This window comes from Bufo bufo, chromosome 3 (genome assembly GCF_905171765.1).
Source record: "Bufo bufo chromosome 3, aBufBuf1.1, whole genome shotgun sequence".
NCBI classification, from domain to species: Eukaryota; Metazoa; Chordata; class Amphibia; order Anura; family Bufonidae; genus Bufo; species Bufo bufo.
This window is the reverse complement of record NC_053391.1, coordinates 109,326,105-109,344,886: the sequence shown is the minus strand read 5'-3', so window position 1 is coordinate 109,344,886 and position 18,782 is coordinate 109,326,105. Positions and strand designations below refer to the sequence as shown.

The 18,782-nt window shown below is 43.8% G+C and overlaps 1 protein-coding gene across 1 annotated transcript in view; it reads right to left on the bottom strand.

Annotated features, from left to right (window-relative positions):
* LOC120993647 (myeloperoxidase-like) overlaps positions 1 to 18,782 on the bottom strand; it is a 78,661-nt gene that overhangs the window by 15,447 nt on the left and 44,432 nt on the right. Inside the window, exons 4-7 of the mRNA XM_040422125.1 lie at positions 13,858 to 13,978; positions 9,388 to 9,517; positions 7,007 to 7,198; positions 4,445 to 4,760 (exon numbers count right to left, since the gene is read on the bottom strand). Coding sequence (XP_040278059.1) covers positions 4,445 to 4,760; positions 7,007 to 7,198; positions 9,388 to 9,517; positions 13,858 to 13,978 — 759 coding nt within the window. The remainder of the gene's footprint in view (positions 1 to 4,444; positions 4,761 to 7,006; positions 7,199 to 9,387; positions 9,518 to 13,857; positions 13,979 to 18,782) is intronic.

Below are 18,782 nucleotides of genomic sequence, written 5' to 3'. Positions count from 1 at the left end.
GCGCACTGCACCACCAATAATAATTAATGTTTAATACAAGAGGCGGGTGTGTCGGCGGCAGAATCACACAGCCGACACCTTGCCTCTGACAGGAAGATACGATCAGCGGCACCTGAGGGGTTAACTGCCGCTGATCGCAGCTTCCTTCCATAGAGCAAAAACAGAAGAAAATGGAGCTCATGGTACCAAAAAGTAAAAATATATTTTATTTGAACATAATTTACAAATACATCGGTAAAGAAGCCAATAAATATATATAATGCCTATTACAAAGTGAATCGAGGCAGAGAAAGAGCGCCACCCTGGGATGGCACACAGGTCAGTGGTATAACATATACAGTGGGGGAAATAATTATTTGACCCCTCACTGATTTTGTAAGTTTGTCCAATGACAAAGAAATGAAAAGTCTCAGAACAGTATCATTTCAATGGTAGGTTTATTGTAACAGTGGCAGATAGCACATCAAAAGGAAAATCGAAAAAATAACTTTAAATAAAAGATAGCAACTGATTTGCATTTCATTGAGTGAAATAAGTATTTGAACCCCTACCAACCATTAAGAGTTCTGGCTCCCACAGAGTGGTTAGACACTTCTACTCAATTAGTCACCCTCATTAAGGACACCTGTCTTAACTAGTCACCTGTATAAAAGACACCTGTCCACAGAATCAATCAATCAAGCAGACTCCAAACTCTCCAACATGGGAAAGACCAAAGAGCTGTCCAAGGATGTCAGAGACAAAATTGTAGACCTGCACAAGGCTGGAATGGGCTACAAAACCATTAGCAAGAAGCTGGGAGAGAAGGTGACAACTGTTGGTGCGATTGTTCGAAAATGGAAGGAGCACAAAATGACCATCAATCGACCTCGCTCTGGGGCTCCACGCAAGATCTCACCTCGTGGGGTGTCAATGGTTCTGAGAAAGGTGAAAAAGCATCCTAGAACTACACGGGAGGAGTTAGTTAATGACCTCAAATTAGCAGGGACCACAGTCACCAAGAAAACCATTGGAAACACATTACACCGCAATGGATTAAAATCCTGCAGGGCTCGCAAGGTCCCCCTGCTCAGGAAGGCACATGTGCAGGCCCGTCTGAAGTTTGCCAATGAACACCTGAATGATTCAGAGAGTGACTGGGAGAAGGTGCTGTGGTCTGATGAGACCAAAATAGAGCTCTTTGGCATTAACTCAACTCGCTGTGTTTGGAGGAAGAAAAATGCTGCCTATGACCCCCAAAACACCGTCCCCACCGTCAAGCATGGGGGTGGAAACATTTTGCTTTGGGGGTGTTTTTCTGCTAAGGGCACAGGACAACTTATTCGCATAAACGGGAAAATGGACGGAGCCATGTATCGTGAAATCCTGAGCGACAACCTCCTTCCCTCTGCCAGGAAACTGAAAATGGGTCGTGGATGGGTGTTCCAGCACGACAATGACCCAAAACATACAGCAAAGGCAACAAAGGAGTGGCTCAAGAAGAAGCACGTTAAGGTCATGGAGTGGCCTAGTCAGTCTCCGGACCTTAATCCAATCGAAAACCTATGGAGGGAGCTCAAGCTCAGAGTTGCACAGAGACAGCCTCGAAACCTTAGGGATTTAGAGATGATCTGCAAAGAGGAGTGGACCAACATTCCTCCTAAAATGTGCGCAAACTTGGTCATCAATTACAAGAAACGTTTGACCTCTGTGCTTGCAAACAAGGGTTTTTCCACCAAGTATTAAGTCTTTTTTTGTTAGAGGGTTCAAATACTTATTTCACTCAATGAAATGCAAATCAGTTGCTATCTTTTATTTAAAGTTATTTTTTCGATTTTCCTTTTCATGTGCTATCTGCCACTGTTACAATAAACCTACCATTGAAATGATACTGTTCTGAGACTTTTCATTTCTTTGTCATTGGACAAACTTACAAAATCAGTGAGGGGTCAAATAATTATTTCCCCCACTGTATATATGGATCAAGGGAAAATGATAGGCACAATGGCCAACCTCTGAACCAAAAGCAGTATATAAAGGCTAAAGTACACAGGTGAGTCAATGGTCAGCAAACAAACCCACACGGCAGTAAACAAGGTGTGTTTGGCAAATGCAGTATAATGGACAACAGACCAAGAAGTAGAGACCAGGTGTGGTAAGACACCGGAGTGAAAATGCCGTGGAGGTAATAGCAAGAGCAGTGACTCAATAGACTCGAGTATCGAGAATATAGCATCCAGTGTCTTCCTTTCCTCCTCCAGACGTTGTTTTAGTGTGCGTCTAGCATTCCCTTCCAGGGTGTTCAGTGCCACTTCCGATTGTAGATCCGCAGTCAAATTGTACAACCTGAGGGTGCTTTTAAGACGTGCAGCCCAGTCTTCTAACAACATATTTTGGCCGTCAAACCGCACTAGCTGGTTTAATATTGCTCCTGCGGGCAAACACATGGTCGGAGCTACTCCCACGACAGGAGGGGTGATGGGGGCCACGGCCGGAGCCGCCTCAGAACCAGTTGCGTTTTGCATGGCGATCAATGTACCCTGCTTGAAGCACCAAATAGAAGAGGACTGAGGGCTGAGCCCATAGATTCAGAGGGTACACGATGCCACACAGACACAAACAGGGGTTCTTTTACAACACTTGCGTTTACTAAACAGTTATAGTGAAAAAGTAGCTGAGCATACAAACAGATTGGTAACAGAGCATAAACACACAGTAAGGATAATGCTGCCTAACACCAACCCAGTACTTGCGTAATTTTCTCCAATGTCCATAAAGCAGCCTGGATGCGCCTGAATGTTCCTGAGCAAGCTTTAACGTTGGGATGCACCTTAAGTATTGCACAATACTATTTGTAATCCAAAGAAGGTGAAGTCTGTATCCTGCAGCTTTCATATATGTCCAAAAGTGTCACTGGAACAGTGCAATGTGATGTGACGCGGCGAAGCCGCACTTACAGTTCTTTGGATACTTAGGCGGACTCTAGGCGTTCTCTCCCTGATCCACTGGTCCACTCCCGAACTGGACAGTACAGTCACGTGATTCTCAGAGTCGCCGCTGCGAATATTCCTTAGGTGCTGTTGCCAGACTCTACTGTGAGCCGTAAATCCTCTTCCAGGCTCCACAAAAGTTCTCTCCTGATGTCCTCAGCATTCACCAGGCAACCGCCGTCTGGTCACTTCCTCCCCTTCCCAGGGAGACTGTGATGCAGCAAGTGATATTCTAAATGCAGCCTCAAACCTGCATTTACAGTTCACTATCACCCTTCTGAGAGTCCCACTAAGCCCCTAAATTAGCATTATTTGAACTTTGAAAGGTAAAACAGATATAAACTTTTCTATACTGAACAACTCCATTGTAACTTTATATGTACTTTGTCGCCTTCTAATGGCAGAAGAGAGACATTGCAGTCATAATACACTTTACATTCAATAGCATTGGTGAATCATGATTACACCCTTACACACACTTGACACCAAATTAAACAAATACGTTTATCTTGGTCTCATCAGACAGAGGACTTGGTTCCAGTAATCCATGTATTTAGTCTGCTTGTCTTCGGCAAACTGTTTATAGGCTTTTTTGTGCATCATCTTTAAAAGAGACTTCCTTCTGGGACAACAGCCAGGCAGACCAATATGATTCAGTGTACGTCTGAGAACTGACATGCTGACCCCCCACCCATTTAACCTCTGCAGCAACCTCTGAATATGACGCTGAGCACATGCACTGAACTTCTTTGTTCGACCATAGCGAGGCCTGTTCTGAGTGGAACCTGTCTTGTTAAACCGCTGTATGGCCACCGCGCTGCAGCTCAGTTTCAGGGTGCTGGCAATCATCTTATAGCCTAGGCCATCTTTATGTAGAGCAACAATTCTTTTTTTCAGATCCTCAGAGAGTTCTGTCCCATGAGGTGCCATGTTGAACTTCCAGTGACTAGTATAAGACAGTGTAAGAGCGATAACAGGAAATTTAACACACCTGCCCCCAATTCACACCTGAGACCTTGTAACACTAACAAGTCACATGACACTGGGAAGGGGAAATGGCTACTTGGGCACAATTGGGCCATTGTCACTTAGGGATGTACTCACTTTTGTTGCCAGAGGTTTAAATATTAATGGCTGTATGTTGAGTTATTTTGAGGGCACACCAAATTTACACTGTACAAGCTGTACACTGACTACTTTATATTGTATCAAAGTGTCAGATCTTCAGTGTTGTCCCATGAAAACATATAATAAAATATTTACAAAACTGTGGGGGGTGTGCTCAGTTTTTGAGATACTGTAAAAGGCATAAAGGGTAGTTTTACACAACCCAAAAACTCTGGTTAGACACATTACAGTTCTGGATGCACTACATAGAATATACATCTACACCTGCCTAAGCAACAACTGCCATCTATTATGTAGGTACACTTAAAAATTCCACAAGCACCACAAAAAACCTTTTATAAACTCACCTGCTTGGAAACACGGTACTCCCAATGTTGGGTTGGTCCTAGAACATTGGTCAGGTCCATTCCCACTAAAAGGCAGGTAGGGAAATCCATTGTCGGTGAAGTTCTGATTAACAGCCAAAAGACCCAGTTGGTTTGTGTTATTTCGAAGCAAGGTGGCGAGATTCTGGTCACTTCCATACACCTGGCTTCCATCAATGAATGAAGTCAGGCCATTCATCTGCTCACGCACAGGACTTGTCGGACTGCACACTGATGCAGTACGAATCATAGATATACATTCACTGCCATTGACATACCGAGGGTCAGTTGGTGGAATCTGGAAATATAAGAAACCAATGAAAAATAGTCAATGTAGAAATACTTTTTTAACAAATTGATGGACATTTTTGATTATTGATTTTATTATATTGACTAGCAGAAGGAACCGGATTTGCACGGGTATATTTAATCTATTTCATTTAATGTTTGTGCGTGTTGTTAAAAGATATTGACAGTATCCCCCATAACAGTAACCTCTACAGTACTCTGCCCCCTTAACAGTGAACTCCACAGCCACTCACCCCTTAACAGTGACCCCCACAGTGCCCTGCCTCCTTAAAATGGGAAATCCACAGCAGCCCATCCCCTTGACTTTGACCTTCACAGCAGTTTGCCCCTTTAACAGTGAGTTTCACAGCACCCCACTCCCTTGACATTGATCTCATGAGGGGCCCACCCCCTTAACAGTGCCATATACAGCACCCCGCCCCTTAACACTGATCTCCATAGGGGACGTCCCCTTATCTGTGACCTCCACTGTTTCCTGCCCACTTAACAGAGACCTCCACAGCACCCATCCCTTTAACAGTGACCTTCACAGTACCGCACTCCCTTAACAGTGACCTCACAGTACCCTGCTGACTTGACAGTGACCTCCACAGTAGCTGCCCTTTTAATAGTGGCCCCTGCCCCCTTAACAGTGACCACCACTTTAACAGTGAGCTGAGCTCCACAGCATCCCCCCCTTTAACAATCACCTCCACAGTGCCCGCCCCTTTAACAGTGACCTCCACAGTGCCTGCCCCTTTAACAGTGAACTCCACAGTGCCTGCCCCTTTAACAGTGACCTCCACAGTGCCTGCCCCTTTAACAATCACCTCCACAGTGCCCGCTCCTTTAACAATCACCTCCACAGTGCCCGCCCCTTTAACAGTAACATCCACAGTAAACACCCCTTTAACAGTGACCTCCACAGTGCCTGCCCCTTTAACAGTGACCTCCACAGTGCCTGCCCCTTTAACAGTGACCTCCACAGTGCTCGCCCCTTTAACAGTGACCTCCACAGTGCACACCCATTTAACAGTGAACTCCACAGCACCCACCCCTTTAACAGTGACCTCCACAATGCCCGCCCCTTTAACAGTGACCTCCACAGCAGCTGTCTGTTTAATAGTGGACCCTGCCTTTTTAACGGTGACCTCCACAGCAGCTGCCCCTTTAATAGTGGCCCCTGCCCCCATAACAATGACCTTCATAGCTCCCTGTCCCTTTAAGTCCAGGGCTACATGACGACATGTGTCGCCCGACATTTTGTCGTACCAATGTCGCGCAACAATTTTTATAATGATAGGCTATGACATGCTGCGACTGCAATACAACAGTTGCAAAAAATCCATCCAAGATGGTTGCATGTAGCAGTGTAGTTGTGCCCTATGTCATGCGACTTATTGTCATGCGACTTATTGTCGTCGTGTAGCCATAGCCTAAAGCTGACTTACAGCAGTGAAGAAAAATGGCTGGGTTGTTATGGAAACCTGGAGTAAAACTGTATGTATGTGGAGACTAAGGGCCTGCGAACTTCTATTGGCCGATAAGGGACATGTGACCGTGTGTATGTGCAGTTGCGATATGAAGAGAAAGACTTGCAGGCTTGTATTGGCTAATGCAGGTCATTTTTTGGGAATATCTCAGGAACGGTACTTCCTAGCGAGCTGTGACCCCCACAATATTTCTTTCCAGGTAGCAAGGGATGTGTATACCAAGTTTCGTTGAAATCGATAGTTGCGTTCTTGAGTGCTCGCGGAACATACATACATATATACGTCCTTCTTTATATATATATTGATTAAACATGCTGACAAATTACATCTTAGAAGCTAAGGCTTTATGCATAGGATTCCTATTCAAACTGCATGTGGCCTTTACTGTACCCGCAGAAACGTATGGAGGCAAACAGAGGATTCATTCTGTCAGATTCCATACAAATCTGATGACACATTATGGAGCTATTACCTGTAGATGCATTGCTGTCTATATGGCAGTACACAGACTCCATGTGGCTCAGTACTAGGAGCAGTATGGCCTCCATGCACATCTGTACCGGCTCCGTGCACATGGCTCTGATGAGATTGTATGGGGTCCGTGTCAAACATGAAAAACTTGTCACTTTTTGAAAAATGTCCAGCACAAAAAGACAGATACATGTCAAATTCTGAAATATGCTTATATTATAATCTTACAATTTCCTCAGTAAAATAACCTGAGCATTGATATGTGAATACGTCAATGAAAAAACAGTCTTACCATTAAAGGGAAACAAGGGTATGTGTTGACGCAGCTCTTAGCACATTCCTCATTCTGAAAAAACGATGAGGTGAATGGTGTATCAGCAGAGAGGGAGATGTCATGATCCAAATACTGACCAAATTGCACGAACATACGAGATAGACGGTCATCCAGTCTCAATGTAACCATTTCATTTGATACTTCACGTGTCTGTTGCAAAAAAAGTCATTATGTTATAAGCATGCCAAATAGTGATGAGCGAATCGAAGTATCCAAAGTGGACTTCGATCCGAATTTCAGGGAACACGGTAACAATTCAATTTTCCCTGAAATGGTGGTAAAAAAACAAAAAAAAAACATACTCTTTTCATCCATTTGAGAGCAAAGATCCCGCCTAAAATCTTGTGTGCAATGATGTAGACGTCAACCTGCCGGCCAGCGTGGTAAGGTAATCAAGATGGCTGTGGCTGCCTTTTCACGCTCAAATGGATGAGGTGAGTAGGATTTTTTTTTCCCCCTAATTAGCCCTAATTATTTATCTAAGAAATGAGCTTCATGACCAGGAATTAGTCATGAACCGAATTTATTTGTGAAATTTGGCGACGCAGCTGAATCAAAGTTTTCTAAACTTCGCTCATCTCTAATGTCATGGAAGAATTCTTACCTAAATAACATCAACCCATATGTTGCCCAGTGTCATCAGGATAGGTCATCATATGTGGGGGACTAACAGCTGTTCAGGAGTAGCTCCGTCACTTGAAATTGGCATGAGAACTAGACAGCTCCATCCGCTGTATAGTGTATGGAGCTGGTTACTGCCATTGAAGTGACTTGGAGCAGCGCTGCAGTAACCAGCAATATCTACTAGTTATAATGCTGTAGCCACTACAGAACAGCTGATATCTCAGGGATAGTCCATGAATGTAAAAATGCTAGACAGCCCCTTTAATAGACAAATCTGATGTGTCTGCAAATCATGGCTGCATCTGGCGAGCGGAGGGGGGGGGGGGGGGGGGCACAGTACGTCCTCCTACATAATGCCATTACATTCACTTCACTGTGACAAGTCTGCTGTTTCCAGCAAACTACATAAGCTTTAAAGGCATATTATGGGTTCAAATAGAAATGATGGGCCTCTCAAACTGTGTATATAATGGCTAACCAGAAACAAAGTAGTTGTAGAAGTAGTAACCCCCCAAATTACCATGCAAGTTACTGAAAACACCCCAAGCCCTAATTCCATTCTTTCACCCCTGCATGAAAGATTGTTAGAAAAGAACAGATTCATAAGGGATTGGTTCTGTCAAGGTAATCTTATCTCCATGAGGAGATACGTTCTGGACTGTACCAGGGTAATGCTGTGGAAGGTTGGTACATAAAATAAGAATGCTGGGACTAGGTGAGACTATGTGTACATGGGTTAACAACTGTCTCAGAGGGATTAATGGTCCATCTTCAGACTGGGTCACAGTCACCAGTGGGGTGCCACAGGGGTCAATATTGAACCCTGTTCTTTTTTATATGTTTACTAATGGCCTTGCTGGGGGTTTTTGCAGCAGAATTTCAGTATTTGCAGATAATACTATGTTAATGCAAAGTGATCCACAAAGAGGATGATAATATAGTATTGCAGAATATTTTGCGGAAGCTGGAGGCTTGGGAAGAGGGATGGCAATGGTCATACATTTTGGGCAGAGAAACAGAAAGTACATTTATGTTACAAATAGTAGAGCGCTGGCTAAAACTCCCACTGAGACAGACAGTGATGTTGGTAGACATTGCCACCGGTCACTAAAATAAACCTAACTTTAGTTACAAATGCCAAGTCATGGGATGCACCAAAAGAGGCATAGATAGATACTCATGAGAAGAACATAGTTTTGCCTCTATATAAATCATAGAACACACATGGAATATTGTGTACGATTTACCACACTTGTATATAACAAGAACGTGAATGAAGTAGAGCGGGTGCAAAGGATGGTGACCAAGGTAATAAAGAAGGTCATCTGTAGTACCGACACAGTTTACTTAGTCTTAAAAAAGAAGGAGAGATCTAATTACAGTGTAAAATATATGAATGAACAGTACAGAGATCTGTATAATGACCTTTTTACCTACAGGATATTGAGATGTTGATTCATTTCACAAGCCTGGATGCCTTTCTTGAATTTATGGTACTAGCTTTCTGCAGATGGGACGTTAATTCAGAGATTTATTCTGATTGCTATATTTGGAGTCAGGAATGAAATGTTCCTCCAATACTGGGCTATTGGAAACCATCTCATAGGAGTTTTGCCTTTCACTGGATCAACACAGTAGGATTATAGGTTGCTTTAGATGGATGTTTGTTCTCAACCTTATGAACTATGTAACTACAGTGTGTAAGATATTCTTACCAATGGTAGAGTAAACCCATTGATGGGACGGCTTTGAGTCCAGCCTTGTGGCAGTGATATACCATCCTCGTATTCTGGCTTGAGAAGGCGTTTGTATGCAGTGTTGGATGCACCGAGAATAGCTGTCTTTCTGTAAAAAAAAATATATATGCATATATTTCTATGTATTAATTAGTGAACAGTAAGGAATACATTCTTAAAGAGGTTGTTCACAATTAATTAATTTTTATTTTTATAGAAGCAGCTGTTCATGGATTGTATCTGGGATTGCAGCATAGGTGCAATATATTAAGGTCAAGAGGGCTATACAGTGCAATACACTAACTGTGGATAGGCTCTGTTTTTGCTTAAAAGCAGTTTTTTCTAATTCTGGGCAGCTCATTTAAAGGCTATGTACAACTTAGGGTCATTTGTTTTTATTATTGCATTGTACTCATTTTTTCAATTGGTCTTTATTAAAAATATGGAGCCCTTTTGTCTGTACAGAGTTGACATGCTCTAGAAGCAGCCTGTAGATTTTCTGTCTTTTCCGTAAGTTGGGGAGCTGACGAACTCCTTATCTCTGCTCTCTGACTTTTCAAACACTCATTATAGCTCAGCTCTTATCTTACTGATAATAATGCGGCTTAAATAAGTGTTTATGGCCTCTTAGGCTACTTTCACATTAGCGCCAGCCTTCTCCGGCAGGCTATTCCGGTGGGTGAACAGCCTGCTGTTTTTATTTTATTTTTTATAGTAATTACCGCATTTTTCGCCCTATAGGACACACCGGGCCAAAAGACGCACCTAGGTTTTAGAGGAGGACAATAAGAAAAAAATTTTTTGAACCAAAAGGTGTGCTTTTGGTGGGTTTTGAACTAATGGTAGTCTGTGGATGACACTATTATGGTGGATCTGTGGATGACACTATTATGGTGGATCTGTGGATGACACTGTTATGGAGGATGTGTGGATGACACTGTTATGGTGGATCTGTGGATGGCACTGTTATGCGGGATCTGTGGATGGCACTGTTATGGAGGATGTGTGGATGACACTGTTATGGGGGATCTGTGGATGGCACTGTTATGGGGATCTGTGGATGGCACTGTTATGGGGATCTGTGGATGGCACTGTTATGGGGATCTGTGGATGGCACTGTTATGGGGGATCTGTGGATGGCACTGTTATGGGGGATCTGTGGATGGCACTGTTATGGGGGGATCTGTGGATGACACCATTATGGGGGATCTGTGGATGACACCGTTATGGGGGGAGATCTGTGGATGACGACGTTATGGGGGGGATCTGTGGATGACAACATTATGGGGGGGATCTGTGGATGACACTGCTATGGGGGGGATCTGTGGATGACACATATATAGCATCTTATGCTATATATGTGTCATCCACAGATTACCCCCCAAAACAGTGTCATCCACAGATTCCCCCCCCCCCCCCATAACAGTGTCCCTGTGTAAAATAGTGAATGACCCCCAATGCAGGGGGTGGGGGACGGCGTCTGGTGTTGTAATGGCAGCGGGGCCCGATGCAGTCACTGTATTCTATTACACAGGGCCCCGCTCACTGTAGTATTAATAGTTAACGTGTAGGCATGGGCGCTGTTTTAAATTACAGTAACCCTCTACAGCAGCGTAACGTCATTCACTACGTCACACGCCTGTTCCTCCCACTTTATGAATGAAGCAGGCAGAGCAGGCGCGTGATGTAGTGAATGACGTTATGCTGCTGCCGCCCAGCCTGCCTACAGGAGTTTCAAGTGAGTACCGTAATACATGGATTTCTTTATGCTGCAGAGAATTACTATAGTTTAAAACAGCTCCCATGCCTACACGTTAACTATTAATACTACAGTGAGCGGGGCCCGATGTAATAGAATACAATGACTGCATAGGGCTGTACATACTGCTACGGCTGGCACTGACTGGTGGTGCTGAGACTGCTGGCACTGACTGGTGGTTGAGACTGCTGGCACTGTGACTGGTGGCTGTGGCTGGTGGCACTGACTGATGGCTGAGACGGTTGGCACTGACTGGTGGTGAGGAGGATGCTGGCAGCGACTGGTAGGTGAGACTGCTGGCAGGGGCTGCTCTCTGTGGCTGATAGTGCTGGGACTGTGCAGCTCTGTGATGCACGGACAGTAATGGCGGCGCTCACACCGTAAACTGCGAGCGGCGGCGGTGATTGGCTAGTGCGCAGGTGTGGGCGGCAGTAGTGTGCCTAGGGTGTTTGGCACCTGGGGCGGGTCCTTTCTGTGGCACCCCTCCCCCCAATACTTTTAAAAAGTTGTACCCCCTCACAGTAGTGTTGTACAGATGTGTGCCCCCTCACAGTAGTTATACCCACATTGCGCCCTCTCACAGTAGTTATGCCCTCTATGTGAACCTTTCACAGTTGTAATGCCCTCTTTGTGCCCCCTTTACAATAATAATCCCCATTGTGCCCCCTTAATAGTAGTAATGCCCACTGTGCTAGTAATGCCCTCTGTGCCCCCTATATAGTAGAAATCGCCATTTTGCCCCGTTCACAGTAATAATACCCACTGTGCCTCCTTCACAGTAATAATGACCACTGTGCCCCCTTCATTGGATTAATGCCGTCTGGCTCTGTGCCTTCTCCATACTAGAAATGCCCATTGTGCCCCCTTGACATTAGTAATGTCCTCTCTGGCCCCTCCATAGTGATAAAGTCCTCTCTGCCCCTTCTGCATAAAAAAAAAAAAAACACACACTAACTACTCACCTTGTCCCGTTCCTGAAGCTCACAGTCCTCTCTCCCCTGCAGGCACAGATCGCTCTGCAGCACTGTGTGGGCAGAGCTGATGCAGATCTCTGGTTTGGAGGCTCCGCCCACACAGGCTGGCAGCGTGATCTGTGTCTGCAGGCTGAATGGTGGAGCAGAGAGAAGTCTCCCTGCTTCACCATTCAGAGCGCCACCGGCCTGAAGGAGGGGAAGAGCGAGGAAGCTGAGCGGTGAGTGACAGGACCCAGCTCCCAGCAATGAGCGCTTCCATCTGTATTGATGGAAGCACTCATTGTTTCTGGCCTCTGGCAGCCCCTGAGAGCCAGCACCCGAGGCGGGCCGCCCCCCACGCCCCCCCCCTCTTAGTACGCCACTGGTGGGCAGTGCAGGCAGCGTGTGGAGCGCCGTGTCGCTGCTCATACTGAGTGTAAAATTGTCACACACGCACGGACACAGCGCACGCACACAGGGCTTTTATTATGTAGAATGTATATCAGAGATCAGCAAAGTTTTGAAATATTTGATTTGGCAACTTTGCCAAAGTTAGCCAAGAAATTGAATTCACTACAAATTATTTTCCTAAACTTCAGACCAAATTCGAATACTTCGCTCAACACTAATATATATATATATATATATATATATACAGTACAGACCAAAAGTTTGGACATCCCTTCTCATTCAAAGAGTTTTCTTTATTTTCATGACTATGAAGGCATCAAAACTATGAATTAACACATGTGGAATTATATACATAACAAACAAGTGTGAAACAACTAAAAATATGTCATATTCTAGGTTCTTCAAAGTAGCCACCTTTAGCTTTGATTACTGCTTTGCACACTTTTGGCATTCTCTTGATGAGCTTCAAGAGGTAGTCCCCTGAAATGGTTTTCACTTCACAGGTGTGCGCTGTCAGGTTTAATAAGTGGGATTTCTTGCCTTATAAATGGGGTTGGGACCATCAGTGGCGTTGAGGAGAAGTCAGGTGGATACACAGCTGATAGTCCTACTGAATAGACTGTTAGAATTTGTATTATGGCAAGAAAAAAGCAGCTAAGTAAAGAAAAACGAGTGGCCATCATTACTTTAAGAAATGAAGGTCAATCAGTCAGCCGAAAAATTGGGAAAACTTTAAAAGTAAGGGCTATTTGACCATGAAGGAGAGTGATGGGGTGCTGCACCAGATGACCTGGCCTCCACAGTCACCGGACCTGAACCCAATCGAGATGGTTTGGGCTGAGCTGGACCGCAGAGTGAAGGCAAAAGGGCCAACAAGTGCTAAGCATCTCTGGGAACTCCTTCAAGACTGTTGGAAGACCATTTCAGGGGACTACCTCTTGAAGCTCTTCAAGAGAATGCCAAGAGTGTGCAAAGCAGTAATCAAAGCAAAAGGTGGCTACTTTGAAGAACCTAGAATATGACAAATTTTCAGTTGTTTCACACTTGTTTGTTATGTATATAATTCCACATGTGTTAATTCATAGTTTTGATGCCATCATAGTCATGAAAATAAAGAAAACTCTTTGAATGAGAAGGTGTGTCCAAACTTTTGGTCTGTACTGTATATATATATATATATATATATATATATACACACACACACACAGTACATACAGTTTATTCTTAGCTTTATCTCAAATAGTATGATTATTTAATACTATGACTGATGTTTTCAGCTTGTTCATATAAGGCAGGTCATTACTCCTCTGCTGAGATTTTCCTTACCTATTATTACACTCTCCAGTGATGCTGCGGTACGGTGAAGGGTCACACACTTTTGGTAAGAACTGATCGGCGCATCCAGTTAGTTGAGAAATCATTTCATTTTGTTCCTCTGTTAAAACATCTACCAAGAAACGTGCACATTAATAACAGCATGATATTGTATTGTATTACTAGCATCCAAATGTACATTGCAGATGTGTGAAAACAGTGCGGGAACATAGTATTTTCTGTGCTTTCCAGTAAGGGTCACCTATACAGAGGAGGTGAATGAAGAATGCTGCACACTAGGGATAAGCAAAGCCAGACCGTACCGCACATTGCGGTGTCCGGGTGCCCGAACCTGGACATTGGCTTGGAAGTCCGTTTTCTTGTTCGGTGTACAGATTTTAAATAAAGCCTGTTGAAAGGCTGCAGAGCAGCCAATAAACAAGCTTTTAAGTTGTGAGCACTTCGAAGCCATCACAGTCATGCCTAGTATTGGCATGGCTGTGATTGGACGGCACAGCACGTGACCCTACATGCATAATCCTGGATCACGTGTTGCGTTGCCATTCTGCTCTAACTAGTGTAGGGACAGGACGCTGCTGCAGTGAGGGACAGTGTTAGGCTGTCTGTTAAGTCTGTAAGTCTGTGGGTGACCTGTAGGTATTTTTGATCCGTGCAATACACCTCCTTTGCGGCAGTGAAAAAGAAATACAATACTTACTCGGGCTGTTAATTCTGTGTGTGACCTATAGCCATTTTTTGGGGTTCAAAACACCGGCTCTTACTGTAATAGAATAGTTAATCAGTCTGTTAATTGTGTCAGGGACATAAAACTATTTTTGGGTTCCAAACACCGCCTTTGCGTCCGTCTTACTGTAATAGGAGAGTTAATCAGTGTGTTAATTGTGTTAGTAACATAAAGACAATTTTTGGGGTTCGAAACACCGCCTTTGCATCTGTCTTACTGTAATAGGAGAGCTAATCAGGGTGTTAATTCTGTCAGTGTCATGAAGCCATTTCGGGGGGTTCGAAACATCGTCTTTGCGTCCGTCTTACTGTAATAGGAGAGTTAATCAATCTGTTTATTGTGTCGGTCACATAAAGCAATTTTTTAGGGTTCCAAACTTAATTAATTTAATTTATGTCTGGGACATAAAACCACTTTTGGGGGTTCAAAACACCACCTTTGCATACGCCTTACTGTAATAGGAGAGTTAATCAATCTGTTAATCAGTCTGTTAATTGTGGAGCTCCTGATGCAGGGAGAGGACATTGTTGATTTGTGCCAGCTATGCGCCCAAATGAAACACCTTCCTCTGGTGCATGCAGACGACAGGACGTTCTGCGTCATCTTGTAGCCCCGAATACCGCTCTACTAATGGTGAGGTCAGAACTCTTAGCGGAACATTTTAGCAGGAGGCAGCATTTCAGCAACATGGTGGAAGAGTACCGTGCACACGTCTGCACGTACTGACTGATGGGTCTGCCCCATTTAAAGGGGTATTCCGGTTACCATAAATATAACATGTTTTAGACTAATTCATTGTCAATAATAACCTAATATAATGTAAATTTCACATATTTACCATTTAGTAGTTATAAAAGTAGTTTTCTTCCTCTGCTACCCACTGTTTTCCTCATAAATTACCATGGCATCGACCTGTAGTTCTGGGCCTTTGTTAGGTCGAGCATGCTCAGTGTGTTGCTATCAGCTAAATGTCTTGTGAAACAAAGGGAGTGTCAGTGTGATGGTGATTACTGAGTAGAGGGGGCGTGACTGGACTGTGATATCAGGCAACCAATCGATATACATCTACACTCACAGCAAGAAAGCTAGGGATTGTAGTTTTGTGAGGGAAGATCAGGTGCCATGATACTCTCAGTGAGTTGCAGGCTCACACAGGAGCTAGACAAATGGATTGCATCAGGGGAAGGCTGTAAACAAAAACAGTGCCATTTTTTGGTCATCTTCCCTCACAAAAAGTGTAATATCAAGTGATCAAAAAGTTGTATGTACTGTACCCCAAAATGGTACCAATCAAACCGTCATCTCATCCCACAAAAAATGACTCTACCTGAGACAAGTGCTAAAAAAATAATAATATTGCCCTCAGAAAATGGCAACACAAAAACAAGATTTTATTCTTTTCAAAAATGCTTTTGCCATGTAAAACTTAACAATAATAAAAAAAATAATAGACACATTAGGTATTGCTGCGTCCGTAACAACCTGTTCTATAAAAGTATCACATGATATGCCCCCTCAGGAGAATACTGTTAAAAAACTGTGCCAAAACAGACTCTACCTAAGACCATCGCTAAAAATAAATAAATGAAATCTATCTCTCAGAAAATGGCAACACAAAAAAAAGATCTTTTTCTAGTCAAAAATGCTTTTACTGTGTAAAATTTAACGGAAAAAAAAATAGACATATTAGATATCGCTGCGTCCGTATGATACACCCTGTCAGGTGAATGCTGTGAAAATAAATAAATAAAAACTGTGCCAGTTTTTATCACTTCACCTTACAAAATGCGAAATATCGAGTGATTAAAAAGTCATATGTAACCCAAAATAGTACCAATGAGAACATCATCACATTCCACAAAAAATGGACCCCCACATGACAATCGCGCAAAAAAGAAACCAATGGCGACCATAAACCAATCTATCAAAATCTACACTGCAAAAGCCATTTGGCTCTCCTTCCATTCTGAGTCCTGCCATGTGCCCCTACAGCAGTTTGCCACCACATATGGAGTGTTGCCATATTCAGGAGAAAATGGGTAACAAATTATAGGATGCTTTTTCTCCTGTTACCCCTTGTGCAAATGAAAAATTTGGGGCTAATGCAACATTTTGTTGGAAGAAATTAAACTGTTCATTTTCACAACCAAGTGTTTCTAAATTTCGTAAAAACCCTTTTGGGGTCAAAGTGCCCAGTGCACCCCTTAATATATTCTTTGAGTGGTGTAGTTTCCAAAATGGGGTCACTTTTTGAGGGTTTCCACTGTAGGGGTACGTCAGGGTCTCTTCAAATACAAAATGTTGCCCAAAAACCATTCTAGCAAAATCTGCCTCCAAAAACCATATGGCGCTACTTCCCTTCTGACCACTGCCATGTGCCCCTACAGAAGTTTACCACCACATATGGGGTATTTCTGTAACCTGCAGAATCAGACTAATGCATATTGAGGTTTATTTTGCTGTTAACCCTTGCTGTGTGGCAAGAAAAAAATAATTAACATGAAGAATCAGCACTAAAAAATAATGAAATTTTAAATTTCACTTCCATTTTCCTTTAGTTCTTGTGGAACACCTAAAGGGTTAACACAGTTTGTAACAACAGTTTTGAATAATTTGAGGTGTGTATTTTCTAAAATGACATTATTTATGGATGAGTTCCATTATGTAAGCTCTTCAAAATCCCGTTATAACTGAATTGGTGCTTAAAAAAATGGTTTGGGAAATCTTCTTGAAAGTTTGAAAAATGTATAACATTTTTTTTTTCAGAAATAAAGGTGAAATATATTGACTTAAATCTACCACAGTCATGAAATACAATGTGTCACGAGAAAACAAAACAATAATGTTTTGGATAAGTAAAAGTGTTCCAAAGTTATTACCACATAAAGTGACATGTGAGATTTGCAAAAAATAGCCTGGGCAGGAAGGTGAAAACTGGCCCGTAGACAGACAAAAAAATAAAAAATAAAAATAAAAAACAACAAAAACAGTGTTGCTTCCTCTTCCGCCTTCTCTGCCTCTTTACACTACACCGCCAGGTCCACCACCTCTTTAACTTCCTACTCCACTTGGAGATCCGCCTCCTGGTTCAAGATTATTATTTTTTATTTTTATGTATTCTATGTTGTGTATTCTATGTAATTTCCCTATCCACATTTGTTTGCCAGGCAATTGTCCAGCTCTTACCCCCATTTTGCTTCCTTTTGCAGCCCTCTATCCCTCTCTATGACTATTTTACAGCCATTTTACAGCCCCAAAGTTCAGGTCCCCATTGACTTCAATTAGGTTCGGGTCAGGGGTCAAGTTCGGTTACCAAACTGAACTTTGGAACACGAGTCTTTTCATCCCTACTGAACACATGTAATTGCAAATGCAACTGTCCTTTTCAGATCTGTGTTGTATGGAGGGAGGGGGGGCAGGCCACACTGGCCACCAATGTGTTAACTACAGGGGAGGGACGGGGGGGCGGCCGCACTGGCCACCAATGTGTTAACTACAGGGGAGGGAGGGGGGGCCGGCCGCACTGGCCACCAATGTGTTAACTACAGGGGAGGGAGGGGGGGTCGGCCGCACTGGCCACCAATGTGTTAAATACAAGGGAGGGAGGGGGGCCCACTGGCCACCAATGAATTTAAAACTGGGGAGGGAGGGGGGTGTGCCCCCTCCTGCCTGACAGCACATGATCTCTTACAGGGGGCTATGATACGCACAATTAACCCCTCAGGTGCAGCACCTGAGGGCAGTGGCGTACCGCCAATATAGGCAGACCACGCATCTGCTACGGGGCCCGTGCTGAGGGGGGCCCGGAGTGGATAGAAGACCCCGCCCCTACAATCTCTCCAGTTGTGTATTATGCTATTGCCACAGCCCTATCTGCGGTTCAGACGAGCCCTGCTTCCCTCTCTGCTCGGGCCCCCCCTCCTCCCTTACATACATTGTGTGCACAACACAGTGCACAGACAGCGATGTCCCTGACAGCCAGCCCTGCAGCCAGGTGAGCGCTCACTTTCCTCTGTCTGCTGGGGACTGCACTGGCCAATCAGCATTTAGCAGTGCTAAGCTCCTGCTGCTGATTGGCCGGTGTATCGCAGCAGCAGACAGAACTGAGCACGGCACTGCCTTGCTCAGTGAAGCCACTGCACTCCAGCCCCCAGTGTCGCCGGCAAGTTTCACTGCGTGCCACAAAGTGAGT